We start from the raw sequence: 20635 nt of genomic DNA, 5'->3' as shown, positions 1-20635 counted from the left end.
CCCATATCTGTGACCATCAGCACTACAATCTTGCAATGACTGTCAATACAGCCACAAATCACATTTTGAGAACTTTAGCAAAAGACAGTGGGACTACATCAATAGCCAAAATGCAGCAAAAGTTTTTGGAACAACTCAAAACAAGTAAAAACTGTTTAAAACTAAAGCACTGATGTCATTCAGCAGAAACTACAGAGCAGAGACTCTCCTCATGGGCCCCTCGACTCGGCCCATGAGGTTTCCTGTTCTAACACGCAGGGTGTGTGTGTGTGTTTTTGTATGTGTGAATATGTATCTCTGTGTGTGTGTGTGTGGCAAGCTTGGTGCTGCTTTCCTTCAGCGACAGCCTCTATAATATAATATATGAGCTATAATATGACTGTAAGCCCCACCTCATTCCATGAACACCACGAGCCCTGTGGGATACCAGGCCTTTGGCAGGGCAGGTGGTTCACTGAGTACACTGATAGGACAAAACATTAAGAACACCTTCCTAATATTGAGTTGCACCCCTACCACTTTTTCTCTTAGAACAGCCTCAATTCGTCGGGTCATGGACTCTAAAGGTGTCGAAAGCGTTCCACAGGGATGCTGGCCCATGTTGACTCCAATGCTTCCCACAGTTCTGTCAAGTTGGCTGGATGTCCTTTGGGTGGTGGACAATTCTTGATACACACGGGAAACTGTTGAGCATGAAAAACCTGCAGCGGTGCAGTTCTTTACACAAACCATTGCGCCTGGCACCTACTACCATACCTCTTTCAAAGGCACTTCAATCTTTTATCTTGGGCATTCTCCCTCTGAATGGCAAACATACACAATCCATGTCTCAATTGTCTCAAGGCATAAAAATCTTCTTTAAACTGTCTCCTCCCCTTCCTCCACACTGATTGAAGTGGATTTATCAAGTGACATCAATAAGGGATCATATCTTTCACCTGGATTTGTATACTGTTCCAGAATTATATATTTTATGCCATTTTTACATTTTTCTGTCATTTTTTCATTGGAGGGGTTACAGGTACAATATTTAAATTCCTATCATTTCATATTCCATATATATGTATTATTTCATATGTTGTACCTGTGGGCTGCCACTTGGAAGAAACATTTAAAAAGAATGGAAAATAAAATAAAAAACATTACAAAAGGTACACAACTACAAAGTATTGATCATTTTGATCATATTTTAAAGTTTAAGTAATAATAAATTCTGTATAAACATGAAAAAAAAGAAAAAAGAAGTGGGCCTCCACACCCAACCTCCCATCCCATTCCTCCAACCAAGTCAAGTATATTTGTCCAGGCCTCAATTGTTCCTTGACTAGCACCATTAATATACATGACGTCAGAGCTCAGGGTCTCCGCTTCACAGCTCTGTATTGGTTTTGACTGACAGACGTTCTGAACTTGAGCACCGTGCGACAAAAAGTGCCCTCCATCCCCTCTGGTAATTGGGCAACTTTTAATTTTTTTTGTTGTTGTCTGAGTGAGGTAAATACTGTAAATCACGAGGACTCAATGTATTTTGAAAGATGAGATGTTGAGGATTCTAATAAATACCGCTATGATGGCATACAAACAAGCCAAACACCCCGTGAGTCCAAATGTGCACTTCACATTCCATATCATGAAACTCATGTGATATACAGTGTCATCGTTTATGATCACTATGTTTGGCTTGCTTGTATGACATCATAGCGGTACAAGATGGCATAGCTTCATACCCTGGGTTGTTCTCAACAGAATGAGCCTGTTTGTCTGTTGTGAAGAACATTTTCCACAGACCACACATCTGAATGCTCTCATGACTCCATTCTATGGGCACCAAAATTACAATCTGCTTCTCTGAATTTCCTTGTGAAAACTTAACACCGTAAGATCGCATTTTATATCATTTTGCTATTCATGTTGGCTCTATAAGCTTTCAAATTATACCCACCTGACCCAGATTGCGATTTTTAATGGACCATTTTGGATTGCGTAAACAGCAACAGTAATTGTGTGATGGTGGGGATGCAGGGCTGTGTTCCAAATAAAACAACTACAAGTGTGTTGCTCTAGTTCCTCAACGGTACAGCTAGGAGAGCTCCAAAAAGCACCTTATATTTGAAGACTTTTTGAGTCATAAAAGTGCATTGAAATGACTTAGGAACTGAGTACACTTTGGAGAGGTATGTGGCCACTTGGAGACACCAGATAGTCCTCTCACTTATGTTGCACATTTCACAGGAATATTCTTATCATGTTAATGAATGTATCCAGAGTATTTTCTGATTTCGATATCAACAAAAGTACAGTAAATGTCAAATGCACATAAAATCAACAGTGTAATGTTTGGATTCAGTGTTGTGTCAGGTGAACTGTTGTGTCCTCACCTTTAGTCTAATCATTTTCCCATAATCTCCACTGTTCCCCTTTAATTGCTACCATGGTAATACATATGCTTTCCATATTTCTTCTGTAAGAAACATTTCAAATTAGACCTATCCATACAGGCCAATTCACCTGAGTGTAAGCAGTTAAAGGGTTGTTCAGATTCAATTCGATCTGTGGACCATATTTTTGTCACGACTTCCACCGAAGTCGGTCCCTCTCCTTGTTCGGGCGGCGTTCGGCGGTCGACGTCACCGGCCTTCTAGCCATCGCCAATCCACTTTCATTTTCCATTTGTTTTGTCTTTGTTTTACACACCTGGTTTCAATTCCCCAATTACATGTTCATTATTTAACTTCTTAGCGCTAGGGGTCAGATTTTCTTTTTTTAAATAACGTGCCCAACGTAAACGGACATTTTCTCTGGCCCAGATCGTAGAATATGCATATAATTTACAGATTAGGATAGAAAACACTCCAAAGTTTCCAAAACGGTCAAAATATTGTCTGTGAGTATAACAACACTTATTCTGCAAGCGAAAACCTGAGAAAATGTAACCCGGAAGTGATATAAAAAAAAAAAGATCTGTGTTCCCTGGCCCGTCTAACCTCCATTTAAATGGGTATCAACCAGATTCATTTTCCAATGGCTTCCTCAGGCTGTGACCAGGCTTTAGACATAGTTTCAGGCTTTTATTTTGAAAAATGTTTTTTCAAAAGTAGTCAGGTGTCCTCTGAATATTTCCTGCGCGTGAGAGAGGGGCACCCCATTTTCCTTTTGTCTCTTTATGAATAGGTTATGGTCCGGGTGGAATACACTGCTCAAAAAAATAAAGGGAACACTAAAATAACACATCCTAGATCTGAATGAATGAAATATTCTTATTAAATACTTTTTTCTTTACATAGTTGAATGTGCTGACAACAAAATCACACAAAAATTATCAATGGAAATCAAATTTATCAACCCATGGAGGTCTGGATTTGGAGACACACTCAAAATTAAAGTGGAAAACCACACTACAGGCTGATCCAACTTTGATGTAATGTCCTAAAAACAAGTCAAAATGAGGCTCAGTAGTGTGTGTGGCCTCCACGTGCCTGTATGACCTCCCTACAACGCCTGGGCATGCTCCTGATGTGGCGGATGGTCTCCTGGTGGCGGATGGTCTCCTGAAGGATCTCCTCCCAGACCTGGACTAAAGCATCCGCCAACTCCTGGACAGTCTGTGGTGCAACGTGGCGTTGGTGGATGGAGCGAGACATGATGTCCCAGATGTGCTCAATTGGATTCAGGTCTGGGGAACGGGCGGGCCAGTCCATAGCATCAATGCCTTCCTCTTGCAGGAACTGCTGACACACTCCAGCCACATGAGGTCTAGCATTGTCTTGCATTAGGAGGAACCCAGGGCCAACCGCACCAGCATATGGTCTCACAAGGGGTCTGAGGATCTCATCTCGGTACCTAATGGCAGTCAGGCTACCTCTGGCGAGCACATGGAGGGCTGTGCGGCCCCCCCAAAGAAATGCCACCCCACACCATGACTGACCCACCGCCAAACCGGTCATGCTGGAGGATGTTGCAGGCAGCAGAACGTTCTCCACGGCGTCTCCAGACTCTGTCACGTCTGTCACATGTGCTCAGTGTGAACCTGCTTTCATCTGTGAAGAGCACAGGGCGCCAGTGGCGAATTTGCCAATCTTGGTGTTCTCTGGCAAATGCCAAACGTCCTGCACGGTGTTGGGCTGTAAGCACAACCCCCACCTGTGGATGTCGGGCCCTCATACCACCCTCATGGAGTCTGTTTCTGACCGTTTGAGCAGACACATGCACATTTGTGGCCTGCTGGAGGTCATTTTGCAGGGCTCTGGCAGTGCTCCTCCTGCTCCTCCTTGCACAAAGGCAGAGGTAGCGGTCCTGCTGCTGGGTTGTTGCCCTCCTACGGCCTCCTCCACGTCTCCTGATGTACTGGCCTGTCTCCTGGTAGCGCCTCCATGCTCTGGACACTACGCTGACAGACACAGCAAACCTTCTTGCCACAGCTCACATTGATGTGCCATCCTGGATGAGCTGCACTACCTGAGCCAATTGTGTGGGTTGTAGACTCCGTCTCATGCTACCACTAGAGTGAAAGGACCGCCAGCATTCAAAAGTGACCAAAACATCAGCCAGGAAGCATAGGAACTGAGAAGTGGTCTGTGGTCACCACCTGCAGAACCACTCCTTTATTGGGGGTGTCTTGCTAATTGCCTATAATTTCCACCTGTTGTCTATTCCATTTGCACAACAGCATGTGACATTTATTGTCAATCAGTGTTGCTTCCTAAGTGGACAGTTTGATTTCACAGAAGTGTGATTGACTTGGAGTTACATTGTGTTGTTTAAGTGTTCCCTTTATTTTTTTGAGCAGTGTATTATCGATTGTGTTTGTTAAAAACAACCTGAGGATTGATTATAAAAAACATTTGACATGTTTCTACGACCATTACTGTAACGATCGTCGTAAGCCTCCTCGTCTGAGGAGGAGCAAGGATCAGACCAATATGCAGCGTGGTACGTTTCCATATTTATTGGAACACTTATTAAACACGAACAAAAAACAATAAACAGAACGAAACCAAACGACGCTACAGTCCTGAACTTGAGAACATATAAAACATGAATGCACGAACAGGAACAATCACCCACAAACAAACAGTGAACACAGCCTACCTAAATATGGTTCCCAATCAGAGACAACGTAAAACACCTGCCTCTGATTGAGAACCATATCAGGCAAATCAGACACACCTAAACCAATGAGACACATAACATAGACTACACCCACCCAGCTCACGTCCTGACCAACTAAATAAAGACTAAACAAAGGAAATAAGGTCAGGAACGTGACAATTCCGGATACTTTTTGGAATTTGTCGAACGGAACACGGCTTTGATTTTCTGAACATAATGCGCAACCCAAATGGCGTTTTTTTGTGATAAAAGTAATATTTATCGAACAAAAATAACATTTGTTGTGTAACTGGGAGTCTCGTGAGTGGGAACATCCGAAGATTATCAAAGGTAAGCGATTAATTTCATTGCTTTTCTGACTTTCGTGACCAAGCTAACCAAGCTAATATAAGGCTAACTGTTGTAGCATTGAAAGCTACACTCACAAAAGCTTGGATTTCTTTCGCTGTAAAGTATATTTTCAAAATCTGACACGATAGGTGGATTAACAACAAGCTAAACTGTGTTTTGGTATATTTCACTTGTGATTGCATGATTATAAATATTTTTAGTAATATTGTTTTATTTTTTAATCTGATACGTTTGGAAATGTTCAACTTCCTTTCAGGACCGGAACGAGGCTGTAGTTTTCTCATCATAACGCGCAACCCAAATGGCGTTTTTTGTTATAAAAGTAATATTTATCGAACAAAAAGAACATTTATTGTGTAACTGGGAGTCTCGTGAGTGCAAACATCCGAAGATTATCTAAGGTAAGCGATTAATTTTATTGCTTTTCTGACTTTCGTGACCATGCTAATTTGGGGCTAGCTGTTGTAGCATTGAAAGCTACACTCACAAAAGCTTGGATTTCTTTCGCTGTAAAATATATTTTCAAAATCTGACACGATAGGTGGATTAACAACAAGCTAAGCTGTGTTTTGGTATATTTCACTTGTGATTGCATGATTATAAATATTTTTTGCATTTGGCGCCCTGCAATTCTAGCGGTTGTTTAGGAAAGGGATCCCGTAAAAGGGATCCGTAGCGCAGAGAAGTTAACCCTCTGTTTTCCCCATGGTTTTTGTGCGTGATTGTTTTATGTATGTTCGGTCCGTTATTGTGGGCTCGGTATTACGACATGTTATTGGAATATTTGAGTAAAGTTACTTGTGTTACTCATCTCTGCTGTCCTGCGCCTGACTCCTCTGCACCAGCTACCACTACATCTCGGCACCGCCATGGATCGCGTGCTGCAGACGATGGACCGATGGGAGACAGGAGGAGTTCTTCCAGCACCTCCACCGGCACCACTATAACAGGCACCACTGTTCACCTCTCCTTCACCCGGTCCCAGTGGGATGCCAGGGGTTCCTACTCCAGCTGGAACTCTACCTGGCGACCGTCCACCCGGCTCTTTCGGGACGTGAGAACGTGTCCGCCCTTGTCTCCTGTCTCTCAGGGAAAGCCCTGGAGTGGGCCAACGCCATATGGGGGAAGGAGAAGCGGTGTTGGACCATTACGCGGAGTTCACCCGAGGGTAGAGCGGCGGGTGAACGTCTGTTCCACCTGAGGCAGGGGACGAGGAGCGCACAGGAGTTCGCCTTGGACTTCCGGACCCTGGCCGCCAGCGCAGGATGGAACGACAGGGCCCTGATCGATCACTACCGGTGCAGTCTGCGCGAGGACGTCCATCGGGAGTTGGTCTGCAGGGACACCACTCTCACATTTGACCAGCTGACGGACCTGTCCTTCAGGCTGGATAACCTGCTGGCTACCCTCGGACGTCTGGATCGTGGCCTGTCAGTTACACCCCCCAGCACTACCGCTCCGACGCCCATGGAGCTGGGAGGTGCTGCGCTTAGGGCAACCAGAGGAGGGGCCGTTCCCTGTACCATCTGTGGCCGCAGAGGGCACACTGCTGGTAGGTGCTGGGGAGGTTCCTCTGGGAGTCGAGGCAGCAGGCAGGGCACTCTCGTGTCACCTCAGGTGAGTCGGCACCAGGCTCACCCAGAGCCCCCTGTTGCTCACATGTTTTTGTTTATACATTTTCCTGAGTTTTCCCCGCATTCCCAGCATAAGGCGCTCGTAGATTCAGGCGCAGCTGGGAATTTTATTGACAGAGCATTTGCCCATAGTTTAGGGATCCCCATTGTTCCTGTGGATATGCCCTTCCCTGTGCACGCCCTAGATAGTCGACCATTAGGGTCAGGGCTAATTAGGGAGGCCACCGCGAGAGAATTAGTCTTTTCCTTATTGATTCTCCTGCGTTTCCCGTGGTGCTGGGCCTACCCTGGTTGGCCTGTCATGACCCCACTATTTCGTGGCAACAGAGGGCTCTCAAGGGGTGGTCACGAAAGTGCTCGGGGAGGTGTTTATGGGTTTCCGTCGGTGCTACTACGGTGGAAAGTCCAGACCAGGTCTCCACCGTGTGCATCCCCTCTGAATATGCCGATTTGGCTCTCGCCTTCTGTAAGAAGAGAGCGACTCAATTACCACCCCATCGACGAGGGGATTGTGCAATAAATCTCCTGGTAGACGCAGCACTTCCCAGGAGTCACGTGTATCCCCTGTCACAGGAGGAGACGGCGGCTATGGAAACATATGTCTCCGAATCCCTGGGGCAGGGGTACATTCGGCCCTCCACTTCACCTGCCTCCTCGAGTTTATTTTTTGTGAAGAAGAAGGATGGAGGTCTGCCCGTGCATTGACTATCGAGGTATCAACCAAATCACTGTGAGGTACAGCTACCCGCTGCCTCTCATAGCTAGTGCGATAGAGTCAATGCACGGGGCGCGCTTCTTCACAAAATTGGATCTCAGGAGCGCTTACAACCTGGTGCGTATCCGGGAGGGGGATGAGTGGAAGACGGCATTTAGTACTACCTCAGTGCACTATGAGTACCTTGTCATGCCGTACGGGTTGATGAATGCTCCATCAGTCTTCCAGGCCTTTGTAGACGAGATTTTCCGGGACCTGCACGGGCAGGGTGTAGTGGTGTATATTGACGACATTCTGATATACTCCGCTACACATGCCGAGCATGTGTCCCTGGTGCGCAGGGAGCTTGGTCGACTGTTGGAGCATGACCTGTACGTCAAGGCTGAGAAATGTCTGTTCTTCCAACAGTCCGTCTCCTTCCTAGGGTACCACATTTCCACTTCAGGGGTGGAGATAGAGAGTGACCGCATTTCAGCCTTGCGTAATTGGCCGACTCCCACCGCGGTAAAGGAAGTGCAGCGGTTTCTAGGGTTTGCCAACTACTACCGGAGGTTTATCCGGGGCTTTGGTCAGGTAGCGGCTCCCATTACCTCACTGCTGAAGGGGGGACTGGTGCGACAGCAGTGGTCGGCTGAGGCGAACAGGGCTTTTGGTCACCTGAGGGCTCTGTTTACCTCGGCTCCCGTGCTGGCTCATCCGGATCCCTCTTTGGCGTTCATAGTGGAGGTGGACGCGTCCGAGGCTGTGATAGGAGCCATGCTCTCTCAGCGCTCGGGTACGCCACCAAAGCTCCGCCCCTTTGCTTTCTTTTCGAAGAAGCTCAGCCCGGCGGAGCGAAACTATGATGTGGGGGACCGGGAGCTGTTGGCTGTTGTCAAGGCTCTGAAGGCGTGGAGACATTGGCTTGAGGGGGCTAAACACCCTTTTTTCATCTGTACTGACCACCGCAATCTTGAGTACATCCGGGCGGCGAGGAGACTGAACCCTCGCCAGGCAAGGTGGGCCATGTTCTTTACCAGTTTTGTTTTCACCCTGTCCTACAGACCAGGTTCCCAGAACGCTAAGGCAGATGCACTGTCCCGGATGTATGACAGAGAGGAGCGGTCCATAGATCACACTCCCATACTTCCGGCTTCTTGCTTGGTGGCACCGGTGGTGTGGGAGCTGGACGCGGACATCGAGCGAGCATTACGTACAGAGCCCACTCCCCTCCAGTGTCCAGCTGGGCGTCTGTACGTTCTGTCTGCTTTCCGCGACCGTTTGATCTGTTGGGCCCCACACGTCAACCTTCTCTGGTCATCCTGGCATCGTTCGGACAGTGCGCTGTCTTAGTGGGAAGTACTGGTGGTCCACCTTGGCCAAGGACGTGAGGGTTTATGTTTCCTCCTGCTCGGTATGCGCCCAGTGCAAGGCCCCTAGGCACCTGCCCAGAGGGAAGTTACAGCCCTTACCCGTTCCACAACGGCCGTGGTCGCACCTTTCGGGGGACTTCCTCACAGATCTTCCTCCCTCACAGGGTAACACCACGACCCTGGTCGTTGAGGATCGGTTCTCTAAGTCCTGCCGTCTCCTTCCTTTGCCCGGTCTCCCTACGGCCCTGCAGACTGCAGAGGCCGTGTTTACACACGTCTTCCGGCACTACGGGGTGCCTGAGGATATAGTGTCTGATCGAGGTCCCCAGTTCACGTCAAGGGTCTGGAGAGCGTTCATGGAACGTCTGGGGGTCTTGGTCGGGGTATCCACCTGCCCGAGAGTAACGGGCAGGTGGAGAGAGTAAACCAGGATGTGGGTAGGTTTCTGCGGTCTTATTGCCAGGACCGGCCGGGGGAGTGTGCGGCGTTCATATACTGGGCAGAGATGGCCCAAAACTCGCTCCGCCACTCCTCCACTAAACTCTCCCCCTTCCAGTGCGTACTGGGGTATCAGCCAGTTCTGGCACCTTGGCATCAGAGCCAGATCGAGGCTCCTGCGGTGGACGAATGGTTTAAGCGCTCGGAGGAGACCTGGGACGCCGCTCATGTGCACCTGCAACGGGCCGCGAGGCGTCAGAAAGCGAGCGCCGACCACCACCGCAGTGAGGCCCCGGGGACCGGGTCTGGCTCTCGACCCGAAACCTGCCCCTCCGCCTGTCCTGCCGGAAGCTGGGCCCACGATTTGTGGGGCCATTCAAAGTCCTGAGGAGACTGAACGAGGTTTGCTACATTTTACAGCTTCCCCCTGATTACCGTATTAACCCCTCGTTCCATGTGTCTCTCCTCAGGCCGGTGGTGGCTGGTCCACTCCAGGAGTCTGAGGTGCGGGAGGTTCCTCCGCCCCCTCTGGACATCGAGGGGGCCCCGGCCTATGCTGTTCGAGCCATACTGGACTCGTGGCGTCAGGCGAGGGGCCTTCAGTACCTCGTGGAGTGGGAGGGGTACGGTCCGGAGGAGTGATGCTGGGTGCCGGTGGAGGACGTTTTGGACCCTTCGTTGCTGCGGGAGTTCCACCGTCTCCATCCGGATCGCCCTGCACCTCGTCCTCCGGGTCGTCCCCGAGGTCGGTGTCGACGCGCGTCAAGGGGGGGTACTGTCACGACTTCCGCCGAAGTCAGTCCCTCTCCTTGTTTCGGGCGGCGTTGGTTTCAATTCCCCAATTACATGTTCATTATTATATCTAAATAAGAATTATCGGAGGATGTGCTCTACCTTTACCTGCCTTGTGTTTGTGTAAATTACATTCCATATGTCCTATTTATATATGAAAACTGTACATATTCATTGAGAACTTTATAAATCTGTTTTCCCCATGGTTTTTGTGCGTGATTGTTTTATGTATGTTCGGTCCGTTATTGTGGTCTCGGTATTACGACATGTTATTGGAATATTTGAGTAAAGTTACTTGTGTTACTCATCTCTGCTGTCCTGCAACTGACTCCTCTGCACCAGCTACACCCAGACCACTACAATCTTTTAATGGCTAGCTCAGAATATGAGCTTTCCAAAAGGTGTTTATATATTATAGAGATCCGTCCTTTCGGGAGCCTAGATCATTTATTTATAAATCCCATCATTGGATGCTTCAGTAGTTGGGTTTCCCAAGGGACTCCATAGTCAGCATAGCTGACCTAGGTTGTAAATGTAGAAAAAAGGAGTTGGCTGGTAATGTGTATGCAACTTTTTCAAACCATTACTGTCCATGATATTGGCCAGTACAGACCATTACTGTCCATGATATTGGCCAGTACAGACCATTCCTGTCCATGATATTGGCCAGTACAGACCATTACTGTCCATGATATTGGCCAGTTCAGATTCCCCATTTGGACAATTGGAAGGATGCTAAAGGCCAGCCTCTAGATTGCAAAGCATGTACCAGACTTTTAGAAAAATATACAGCTACATACAGTAGGCTAGTAGAGTCTGGCAGTTATACATATTGGCTTAGCCCTATAATCCTACTGGTAAACCAACCTGTGAGGCACTGAGTCACTCCTGTTTTCATATCAACTCTATTATATTATCAGTATTACACACCTAATAGATTTGTCATGAAAACAGAAGTGGATTAGCAACTCACAGGTTTGCCATCCCAATTGGACTATGAACGCATAAAGTAAAATGGCAGGGCAACAACAAACACTTGTTTTCTCCCCCAAGCTTGTTTATGGAATGGAATAAAATAACTGATGCAGTTTGTGTTATTTGAGGTTGTTACCTGTTCTCCATCATCTCTCTGACGGCTGACACACTGGGTCCAGCACCAAGGTGAGTATAATATGGACCCTCCTCCTTCTCTATGATTTGCTCTGTGGAGAGAGAGTCGTTTGTAGAACGCAGCTTCAGCTAATTTCAGGCAAACAAATGGTATGTCCTTGGATGTGACAAATACAGCGCCAGTTAACCACAGCATGTAGCATGCTGTATCACACTAAAGAATTTCCCAATGGATACAAAGAAAGCCATCATCATCTTCATCATTATCATTATTATCCTCATCATTATCATCCTCATCGTTATCATCATTATCATCCTCATCATCATCATTATTTTCCTCATCATTATCATCCTCATCATTATCATCATCATTATCATCATCATCAGGGTGACTCACTCATGCATCCACAGGAGGGGATCTCAGAGAGTTTCTTGGAGGGGGTGTTAAGCAGATTCTTAGTGGGCGTGTCGAGGAACCTGAGGGGCGATTCCAGGAAGCTGTTCACGTTGTGTTTGGTGGGTGTCGACTCCTCCGATAGATCCAAATCGCCGTTAGCTGACGTGGACAAGACGGTGACCGGACCGGACCTCTCCACTTTGTAATACCCCTGCTGTTGACCCCCAGAGGAGTAGCCATTGGATAAACCATGGTTCAACCCGGTTCTGTGGTTGTTAGAGTCTATGCTGGTGAAACTGGGGATAGTGGAGCTAGCTTTTAGGTTAGCACCGTGCTGCTGCCCAACGTAGGGCTGCGATACCTGAGAATACAATCCTCTTTCACAATCATGTCCTTGTCCAACTCCTTGTCCTTGTAATGGCTCCAGGTGACCGTTGAAATGCGACCACTGTTGGTTGTCATGACCATAACCTTGACTTCGACCACGATCGACGGCTCCAGAGGTTTTGTGGTATTTGACCCCACTGTGGGCGTTACTGTAGTAAAATAGCTGCCGTCGTTCCTCCTGAGCCTCAGTCAGGTACCTTTTCAGATCCATCTGGGCCTGAGGTAGGAAAAGGCTCCTCTTGTGGCTGAGCGATGATGTCTTCGGCTGGGGCAGAACCTTCTGGACACTGGCTCTGTGGGGGGTCTTGCCGTTGGGTATTCGTTTGTACAGGGGGGTACGGTTGTTGGGTTTGTAGCCCTCCTCTTCCAACCCCTCCGTTCCCTTCTTCTTCCTAGGTTTGGAAAGTGTGGTCCTGGGTTTCTTCACAGGGGTCTTCTTGTGGTTGGGTGGTGCTTGTTCGGAGTTGTAGTTGTACTTGATGGCTGAGACTGGAGTTCCTCTGGGAGGGTTGTTCTCTGAGTGCTGGGAGGGGTGGAAACCCTGCTGCTGCTTATGACGTGATTGGATGATGAACGCCAACTCGGCAAGTTGAGCCGCCACCTCTTCCTCATCCCTGTTCCTCCCGCTCTTACCCACCGTCCTCTCTATTGTTTCCTTGCTGTTCCTCTCCATGTCTTTCCGCTGTCTGAAAGTGCCTTCGCCCCTGTTATGTTGAGAACCAAGGCCTTGGTCTGCTCTCCTGTACAGGTGTTGTCCTGCTCTCTCGGTGCTTTCGTAGGGAAGTCTGTCACAGTCCGAGCTGGCTTCTAGCAGGTCCTGTAGGGACAAGTTGCCAGTGGCTGCGGGGCTACGGGAATGACACTGGATGACATGAGCTTGTCTGGCCACCGGGGAGCGTATGACTGAGGTCTGGTGCAGAGGGGAGCGTATGACTGAGGTCTGGTGCAGAGGGGAGCTGATCACTAGAACTTTGTTGGAGCCCTGGAGAGGGGTGTTTCTATTGGATAAGTGCATGGATGGTGTGGTGGGGTTTTCACCCTGTGCGTCGGTTCTAAAGGGTTCTGGGGAGTTTTGTGGGATAGCTGCCAGTAAGGTTAGCGCCTCGATAGCGATAGCCTGGTCATTGCTAATATTCCTCTCTTCTACCAAAGACTGGATGCTTGGCTGAGAGAGATCTGGAGAGGGTTGCTCTCGTTTGACAATAATGTCGAGAGCTTTTCGTGGACTGATGGGAGCACTTTTCAAGCAAATATCCACCTTAAAGTCCTCCGGCTCTGTTTTGAACGAGCGTAGCACCGGGGAACGGGAGCTACACAACTTCTCCTCCAGACCCTTCCTGTCTGTGATAGAGAAACACACCACGGCTGCTAGCGTGGATAGAGCGTCCTCATAGACATCGTCATCATCGCCCCCTAGTGGGGCGGAGGACTGGTCCATGGACCACACCCACGGTTCCTCCACCTTTATCTTCTTCAGAGGAACAGCTATGGTGTCGTCCAGAAGTGCATCCTTCAGCTCAGAGCTGCCTTTGGGGTATGTGGATTTTGTAGTACTTTGGGACTCTAATTGTATCGTAGTATTTTGGGACTCAGGTGACACCGGATGTGAATCCGGACCGGCAATCAGTTGAACACCGTTGGTTTTAGCCATGTTTTCATTAGCACCGTTGTGAAAAGTCCCAGAAGAAGAGCAGTGGTGCTGCAGAAGAAGTCCATCGTTGGTGTCCTCCAGGCCAGGCTCTCTCTTGATAAGTGCTGCTGGTCGTCCATCTCGGATTGGGGCAAGAGTGTGGACGTGGGGAGGGTGTGTGAAGTGGTGTGTGTGAGGTATGTGACCCTCCTCGTCGTCCTCCGCTGCCGTATAGGTGTCCTCTGCCATCTGGACAGGGCCTCTGCCATTAACTGAGCTGTCCTCTGGAACCACCTGGGAGAGAGAGAGAAGAGAGAGAGAGAGGAGAGAGCGAGAGAGAAAGAGAGAGAGAGAGAGAGCGAGAGAGAAAGAGAGAGAGAGAGAGAGAGAAAGAGAGAGAGAGAGAGAGAGATTTAACATTTTAAACCAACCTCTACAACCTGAACCTATTGTGTGTGTACGTGTGTGTTTGTGTGTTTCCAGCACAGCATAGCACAAGAGCCAGAACAGAGAAGATACTTCACAACTTAGGTAAACTTTGTTTACTTAACTGAATACTGTTTACCTAACAAAAATCTGATTACTTAACTAAATACTGATTACTTAACTAAATACTGTTTACTTAACTAAATACTGTTTACCTAACTAAATACTGTTTACTTAACTAAATACTGTTTTTAACTAAATACTGTTTACTTAACTAAATACTGTTTTTAACTAAATACTGTTTACCTAACTAAATACTGTTTTTAACTAAATACTGTTTACTTAACTAAATACTGTTTTTAACTAAATACTGTTTACTTAACTAAATACTGTTTTTAACTAAATACTGTTTACTTAACTAAATACTTTGTACCTCCACAGTTTGGAAAGCTATAACAAGGCAGAAGACATTATGTAGGTCATTTTTTGTGCTGGGCTAGAGCCTGAGTTTTGGCTAACTTTCATACCAGAGACTGCACCATAACAACTGTACTCTACCAAAACCAAACCAAGACAGCATTGTGTGCTGGAGACTGCTCCCTCCTGCCTAAGTCACAGATACAGTTCACTGTCACATCGCTGTCCATGGTCACTGATGGTGCATGTCTGTGTGTACAGTGTGTGTGTGTGTGTGTGTGTGTGTGTGTGTGTGTGTGTGTGTGTGTGTGTGTGTGTGTGTGTGTGTGTGTGTGTGTGTGTGTGTGTGTGCATGCGTGAGTGTGCATGCAGCCTTTATGATATGCTATGCAGTGTGAGTGACAAACACAGTGGGTATGGTGACGTATGTGCGTGTGTGCGTGTGTGTGTGTACCAGCAGGATGACAACCAGCCAAAGGTCCACAGTATCGATATATTGATTGATCTTCAAAAGAAAACCATTGTGCTCTCTGTAACGTCTGGGATTTGGCATGTTCGAGTGGGAGAGAAGGTGAGGGAGGAACAGAGAGAAGGTGAGGGAGGAACAGAGAGAAGGTGAGGGAAGAACAGAGAGAAGGTGAGGGAGGAACAGAGAGAAGGTGAGGGAGGAACAGAGAGAAGGTGAGGGAGGAACAGAGAGAAGGTGAGGGAGGAACAGAGAGAAGGTGAGGGAGGAACAGAGAGAAGGTGAGGGAGGAACAGAGAGAAGGTGAGGGAGGAACAGAGAGAAGGTGAGGGAGGAACAGAGAGAAGGTGAGGGAAGAACAGAGAGAAGGTCAGGGAAGAACAGAGAGAAGGTGAGGGAAGAACAGAGAGAAGGTGAGGGAGAAACAGAGAGAAGGTGAGGGAGGAACAGAGAGAAGGTGAGGGAGAAACGGGGAAGGTGAGGGAGGAACAGATAGAAGGTGAGGGAGGAACAGAGAGAAGGTGAGGGAAGAACAGAGAGAGGGTGAGGGAAGAACAGAGAGAAGGTGAGGGAGGAACAGAGAGAAGGTGAGGGAGGAACGGAGAGAAGGTGAGGGAGGAACGGGGAAGGTGAGGGAGGAACAGATAGAAGGTGAGGGAGGAACGGGGAAGGTGAGGGAGGAACAGATAGAAGGTGAGGGAAGAACAGAGAGAAGGTGAGGGAGGAACAGAGAGAAGGTGAGGGAAGTACAGAGAGAAGGTGAGGGAGGAACAGAGAGAAGGTGAGGGAGGAACAGAGAGAAGGTGAGGGAAGAAACATTTAGAGAATGTTGAGGGAGGGACATTGAGAGAAGGTGAGGGAGGAACATAGAAGGTGAGGGAGGAATAGAGAGAAGGTGAGGGAGGAACAGGGAAGGTGAGGGAGGAACAGAGAGAAGGTGAGGGAGGAACATTGAGAGAAGGTGAGGGAGGAACAGGGAAGGTGAGGGAGGAACAGATAGAAGGTGAGGGAGGAACATTGAAAGAAGGTGAGGGAGGAACATTGAGAGAAGGTGAGGGAGGAACAGAGAGAAGGTGAGGGAGGAACAGAGAGAAGGTGAGGGAGGAACTTTGAGAGAAGGTGAGGGAGGAACAAAGACAAGGTGAGGCAGGAAACATTTAGAGAAGGTGAGGGAGGAAACATTTAGAGAATGTTGAGGGAGGGACATTGAGAGAAGGTGAGGGAGGATCATTAAGAGAAGGTGAGGGAAGAACAGAGAGAAGGTGAGGGAGGAACAGAGAGAGAAGGTGAGGGAGGAACATTGAGAGAAGGTGAGGGAGGAACAGAGAGAATGTGAGGGAGGAACAGAGAGAAACAGAGAGAAGGTGAGGGAGGAACAAAGAGAAGGTGAGGGAGGAAACATTTAGAGAAGGTGAGGGAGGAACATTGAAATACTTTCAAATAAGTCATGCACTCTCCCTCTGTTGAGAAATTACTCGTGATTTCAGGAGAAAGTACTGAAAGTATTGACAGTAGAACCACCTGTTTGCTGTCTGCGACATTCAATGAGGATGTGAGAACGAATAGTGTAGATTCTAATGGCCCTTCTTTTCAGAGGTGCATTGTGGTGAGGCACGCCGTAAGACTATGTCTAATATTTTGGTGAGATGCAGACACTTCTTTTTCTTCTGTTTGGGGATGCTAGGAATGGATTCTCGCTCTATGGAGCTGTGTGTGTTTGTGTATTTGTGTGTGTGCATGTGTGTGTGTGTGTGTGTGTGCGTGCGTGTGTGTGTGTTAAGGATGCATTGTCCCTCGGTTGAAACCTCCTTGGAAACCCTTGTCATCTGAGAGGGTCGTTAGGAGTCAGAGAGCAATCACAGTCCTGTTGCAAGGACAGGAGTCACAACGTGTGTGTGTGTCTGTGTGTGTCAAAGTTTAGAGAGCCTTTCAGAGTCTGTGAGGCAGACAACAAGCACAGAACAAAGCAACAGTCCTCCCCCATATAGACAGACAGACAGACAGACAGACAGACAGACAGACAGACAGACAGACAGACAGACAGACAGACAGACAGACAGACAGACAGACAGACAGACAGACAGACAGACAGACAGACAGACAGACAGACAGACAGACAGACAGACAGACAGACAGATAGGAAGACACTCTTCTCTCTCTCTTTCTCTCTCCCTTTCTATCTCTCTCTCTCCCTTTCTATCTCTCTCTCTCTCCCTTTCTATCTCTCTCTCTCTCCCTTTATATCTCTCTCTCTCCCTTTCTATCTCTCTCTCTCCCTTTCTATCTCTCTCTCTCTCCCTTTCTATCTCTCTCTCTCCCCCCTCTCTCTCTCAATAGTAGCTCACTCCCACATGTTCTGTGATGTCTCTCTCTCTCCCCCTCCTTCCTTCCTTCCCTACCTCCCTCCTTCTCTTTATCTTTCTCTCTCTCTTTCTCGCGCTATCCTCTCATTCTTTCGTGCTCTATCCTCTCTCTCTCTCTCTCGCTCTCTATCTCTCTCTCTTCTGATTTCAGCAGCAGCCAAGATGTTGCCTCACCCTCCTCTCCCACCATCAGCAGCAGCTGCAGCAGTATGTTCTTAGTAGTAAGGGAGGATCACGAGACGAGGAGGAGAGGAGGGGTGTTGTTCTGAATACTATATGACTGTAAATAGAATAGTGGTTTTACTATATGCATTGGGAGGTTCATTAAGCAATAAGGCCAGAGGAGGTGTGGTATATGGCCAATATACCACGGCTAAGGGATGTTGTTCCGTGCGACGCAACGCAGAGAGACTGGACACAGCTCTTAGACGTGGTATATTGACCATATATCACAAACCCTGTTGTAGGGTTTGTAAGGTTGTTGAGTACAATCAACCATATGCTTTTCAGGTAAGGGCATCCTTTCACCATTGGATAGGCAAGTCTGGTTTTGCACAGGATCAGAGATGTGATGATGATGTGAGCTGTGTGCTAGAGCTATGCCAGAAACAGCAGGGATACACACCCTAGTGTGTCTTATTGGCCCAGTCAATCCCCTAGACTCTCCAGTAGTGTTTCTCAACTCCTGTTCGCATTTTTGTTCCAGCCTTGTACTAACACACTTATTCAACTAGGGTTGAGTCAGTTGTGTTAGTAGTGGGTGAGAACAAGGATGTGACCTAGACCAGAGGGCTGGTGGCAGCTGTCCTTTCTCACTGTAGGCCTGGAGTTTATCAAACAGAGTGAGCATGCTGGGTAGTGTAGTCTATAAAGAGTGTATAAACGGTGAGTTAAATGACAGTTCAGATGAGGTAATCAAGTAGCGTACATCCACCCACTTCCAGGCTCTCTGTAGTTAGAACACTTCATTAGCTTTACATAAAACAGATCGGTGACACATGCCCATGCCCCCACACACACCACACACACACACCACACACACACACACACCACACACACACACACACACACACACACACACACACACACACACAACAACACACACACACAAAGCAGTACAGTACAGTAAAGGTAAGTTAGTAGTAATCAGATCATACAGCATATACAGTATATTAGAATAATAACATTAACAACTGATGTTGTTATAAGATCTCCAGAGGCATAGCTCTCCCAACTGCCACTTTCTCTCTCTCTACTCTCACTCTTTCCTCCTCTCACTCTTTCCTGTCTCTCTCTCTATCTCTATCTCTCTCTCTCTCTCTCACACACACTTTCCCTCTCTCTCTCTCTCTCTCTCTTTTTCTCTGTGTCTGTTTCTGTTTTTTTCTCTCAACTCCCACTCTGTGATCCATGTCCAAGCCTTTTTTTCACCTTCTTCCTACCTCTTCTTTCATGTGACTCTCAATGTTCCTCCCACACCTTCTTTGTTCCTCCCTCATCTTCTCTCTGTTCTTCCCTCACCTTCTCTCAATGTTCCTCCCTCACCTTCACTCAATGTTCCTCCCTCACCTTCTCTCTGTTCCTTCTTCACCTTCTCTCAATGTTTTACCTCCCTCATCTTCTCTCAATGTTCCTCCCCCACCTTCTCTCAATGTTCCTCCCCCACCTTCTCTCTGTTCTTCCCTCACCTTCTCTCAATGTTTCCTCCCTCGCCTTCTCTCAATGTTCTTCCCTCACCTTCTCTCAATGTTCCTCCCTCACCTTCTCTCAATGTTCCTCCCTCACCTTCTCTCAATGATCCTCCCTCACCTTCTCTCAATGTTTCCTCCCTCACCTTCACTCAATGTTCCTCCCTCACCTTCTCTCAATGTTCGTCCCTCACCTTCTCTAAATGTTTCCTCCCTCACCTTCTCTCTGTTCTTCCCTCACCTTCTCTCAATGTTTCCTCCCTCACCTTCTCTCAATGTTCGTCCCTCATCTTCTCTAAATGTTTCCTCCCTCACCTTCTCTCTGTTCCTCCCTCACCTTCTCTAAATGTGTCCTCCCTCACCTTCTCTTTGTTCCTCCCTCACCTTCTCTCTGTTCCTCCCTCACCTTCTCTCAATGTTCCTCCCTCACCTTCTCTCAATGTTCCTCTCTCACCTTCTCTCAATGTTTCCTCCCTCACCTTCTCTAAATGTTTCCTCCCTCACCTTCTCTTTGTTCCTCTCTCACCTTCTCTCTGTTCCTCCCTCACCTTCTCTCAATGTTCCTCCCTCACCTTCTCTCTGTTCTTCCCTCACCTTCTCTCAATGTTCCTCTCTCACCTTCTCTCAATGTCTCCTCCCTCACCTTCTCTAAATGTTTCCTCCCTCACCTTCTTTTTGTTCCTCCCTCACCTTCTCTCTGTTACTCCCTCACCTTCTCTCAATGTTCCTCCCTCACCTTCTCTCTGTTCCTCTCTCACCTTCTCTCTGTTCCTCCCTCATCGTCTCTCAATGTTCCTCCCTCACCTTCTCTCTGTTCCTCCCTCACCTTCACTCTGTTCCTCCCTCACCTTCTCTCTGTTCTTCCCTCACCTTCTCTTAATGTTTCCTCCCTCACCTTCTCTCAATGTCCCTCCCTCAACATTCTCTAAATGTATCCTCCCTCACCTTCTCTAAATGTTTCCTCCCTCACCTTCTCTTTGTTCCTCCCTCACCTTCTCTCAATGTTCCTCCCTCACCTTCTCTCTGTTCCTCCCTCACCTTCTCTCTGTTCCTCCCTCACCGTCTCTCAATGTTCTTCCCTCACCTCTCTTTTCTCTTCCCTTCTCCTTCTCTCTTTTTCCTCCCTCACCTTCTCTCAATGTCCCCCTCACCTTCTCTCTGTTCCTCCCTCACCGTCTCTCAATGTTCCTCCCTCACCTTCTCTCTGTCCCCTCACCTTCACTCTGTTCTTCCCTCACCTTCTCTCAATGCTCTTCCCTGACCTTCTCTCTCCTAGGGGGGTGTGGTCCCCGTGTGGTTGTGTTGGTGGAGGTGGGGTTAAGGAGGAGGAGGGAAACAAGGGGTGTGGTGATTGAAATCG

At 47.9% G+C, this 20635-nt stretch overlaps 1 protein-coding gene across 1 annotated transcript in view; it reads right to left on the bottom strand.

The window, feature by feature from the left end:
- LOC120017848 (methylcytosine dioxygenase tet3-B-like) overlaps positions 1–20635 on the bottom strand; it is an 86322-nt gene that overhangs the window by 11010 nt on the left and 54677 nt on the right. The window contains exons 4-5 of the mRNA XM_038960812.1: positions 11899–14209; positions 11503–11593 (exon numbers count right to left, since the gene is read on the bottom strand). Coding sequence (XP_038816740.1) covers positions 11503–11593; positions 11899–14209 — 2402 coding nt within the window. The remainder of the gene's footprint in view (positions 1–11502; positions 11594–11898; positions 14210–20635) is intronic.

Source organism: Salvelinus namaycush, chromosome 22 (assembly GCF_016432855.1).
Source record: "Salvelinus namaycush isolate Seneca chromosome 22, SaNama_1.0, whole genome shotgun sequence".
In the NCBI taxonomy this organism is placed as follows: domain Eukaryota; kingdom Metazoa; phylum Chordata; class Actinopteri; order Salmoniformes; family Salmonidae; genus Salvelinus; species Salvelinus namaycush.
Note: the sequence above shows the minus strand (reverse complement) of the source record. Positions and strands in the feature narration are given on the sequence as shown.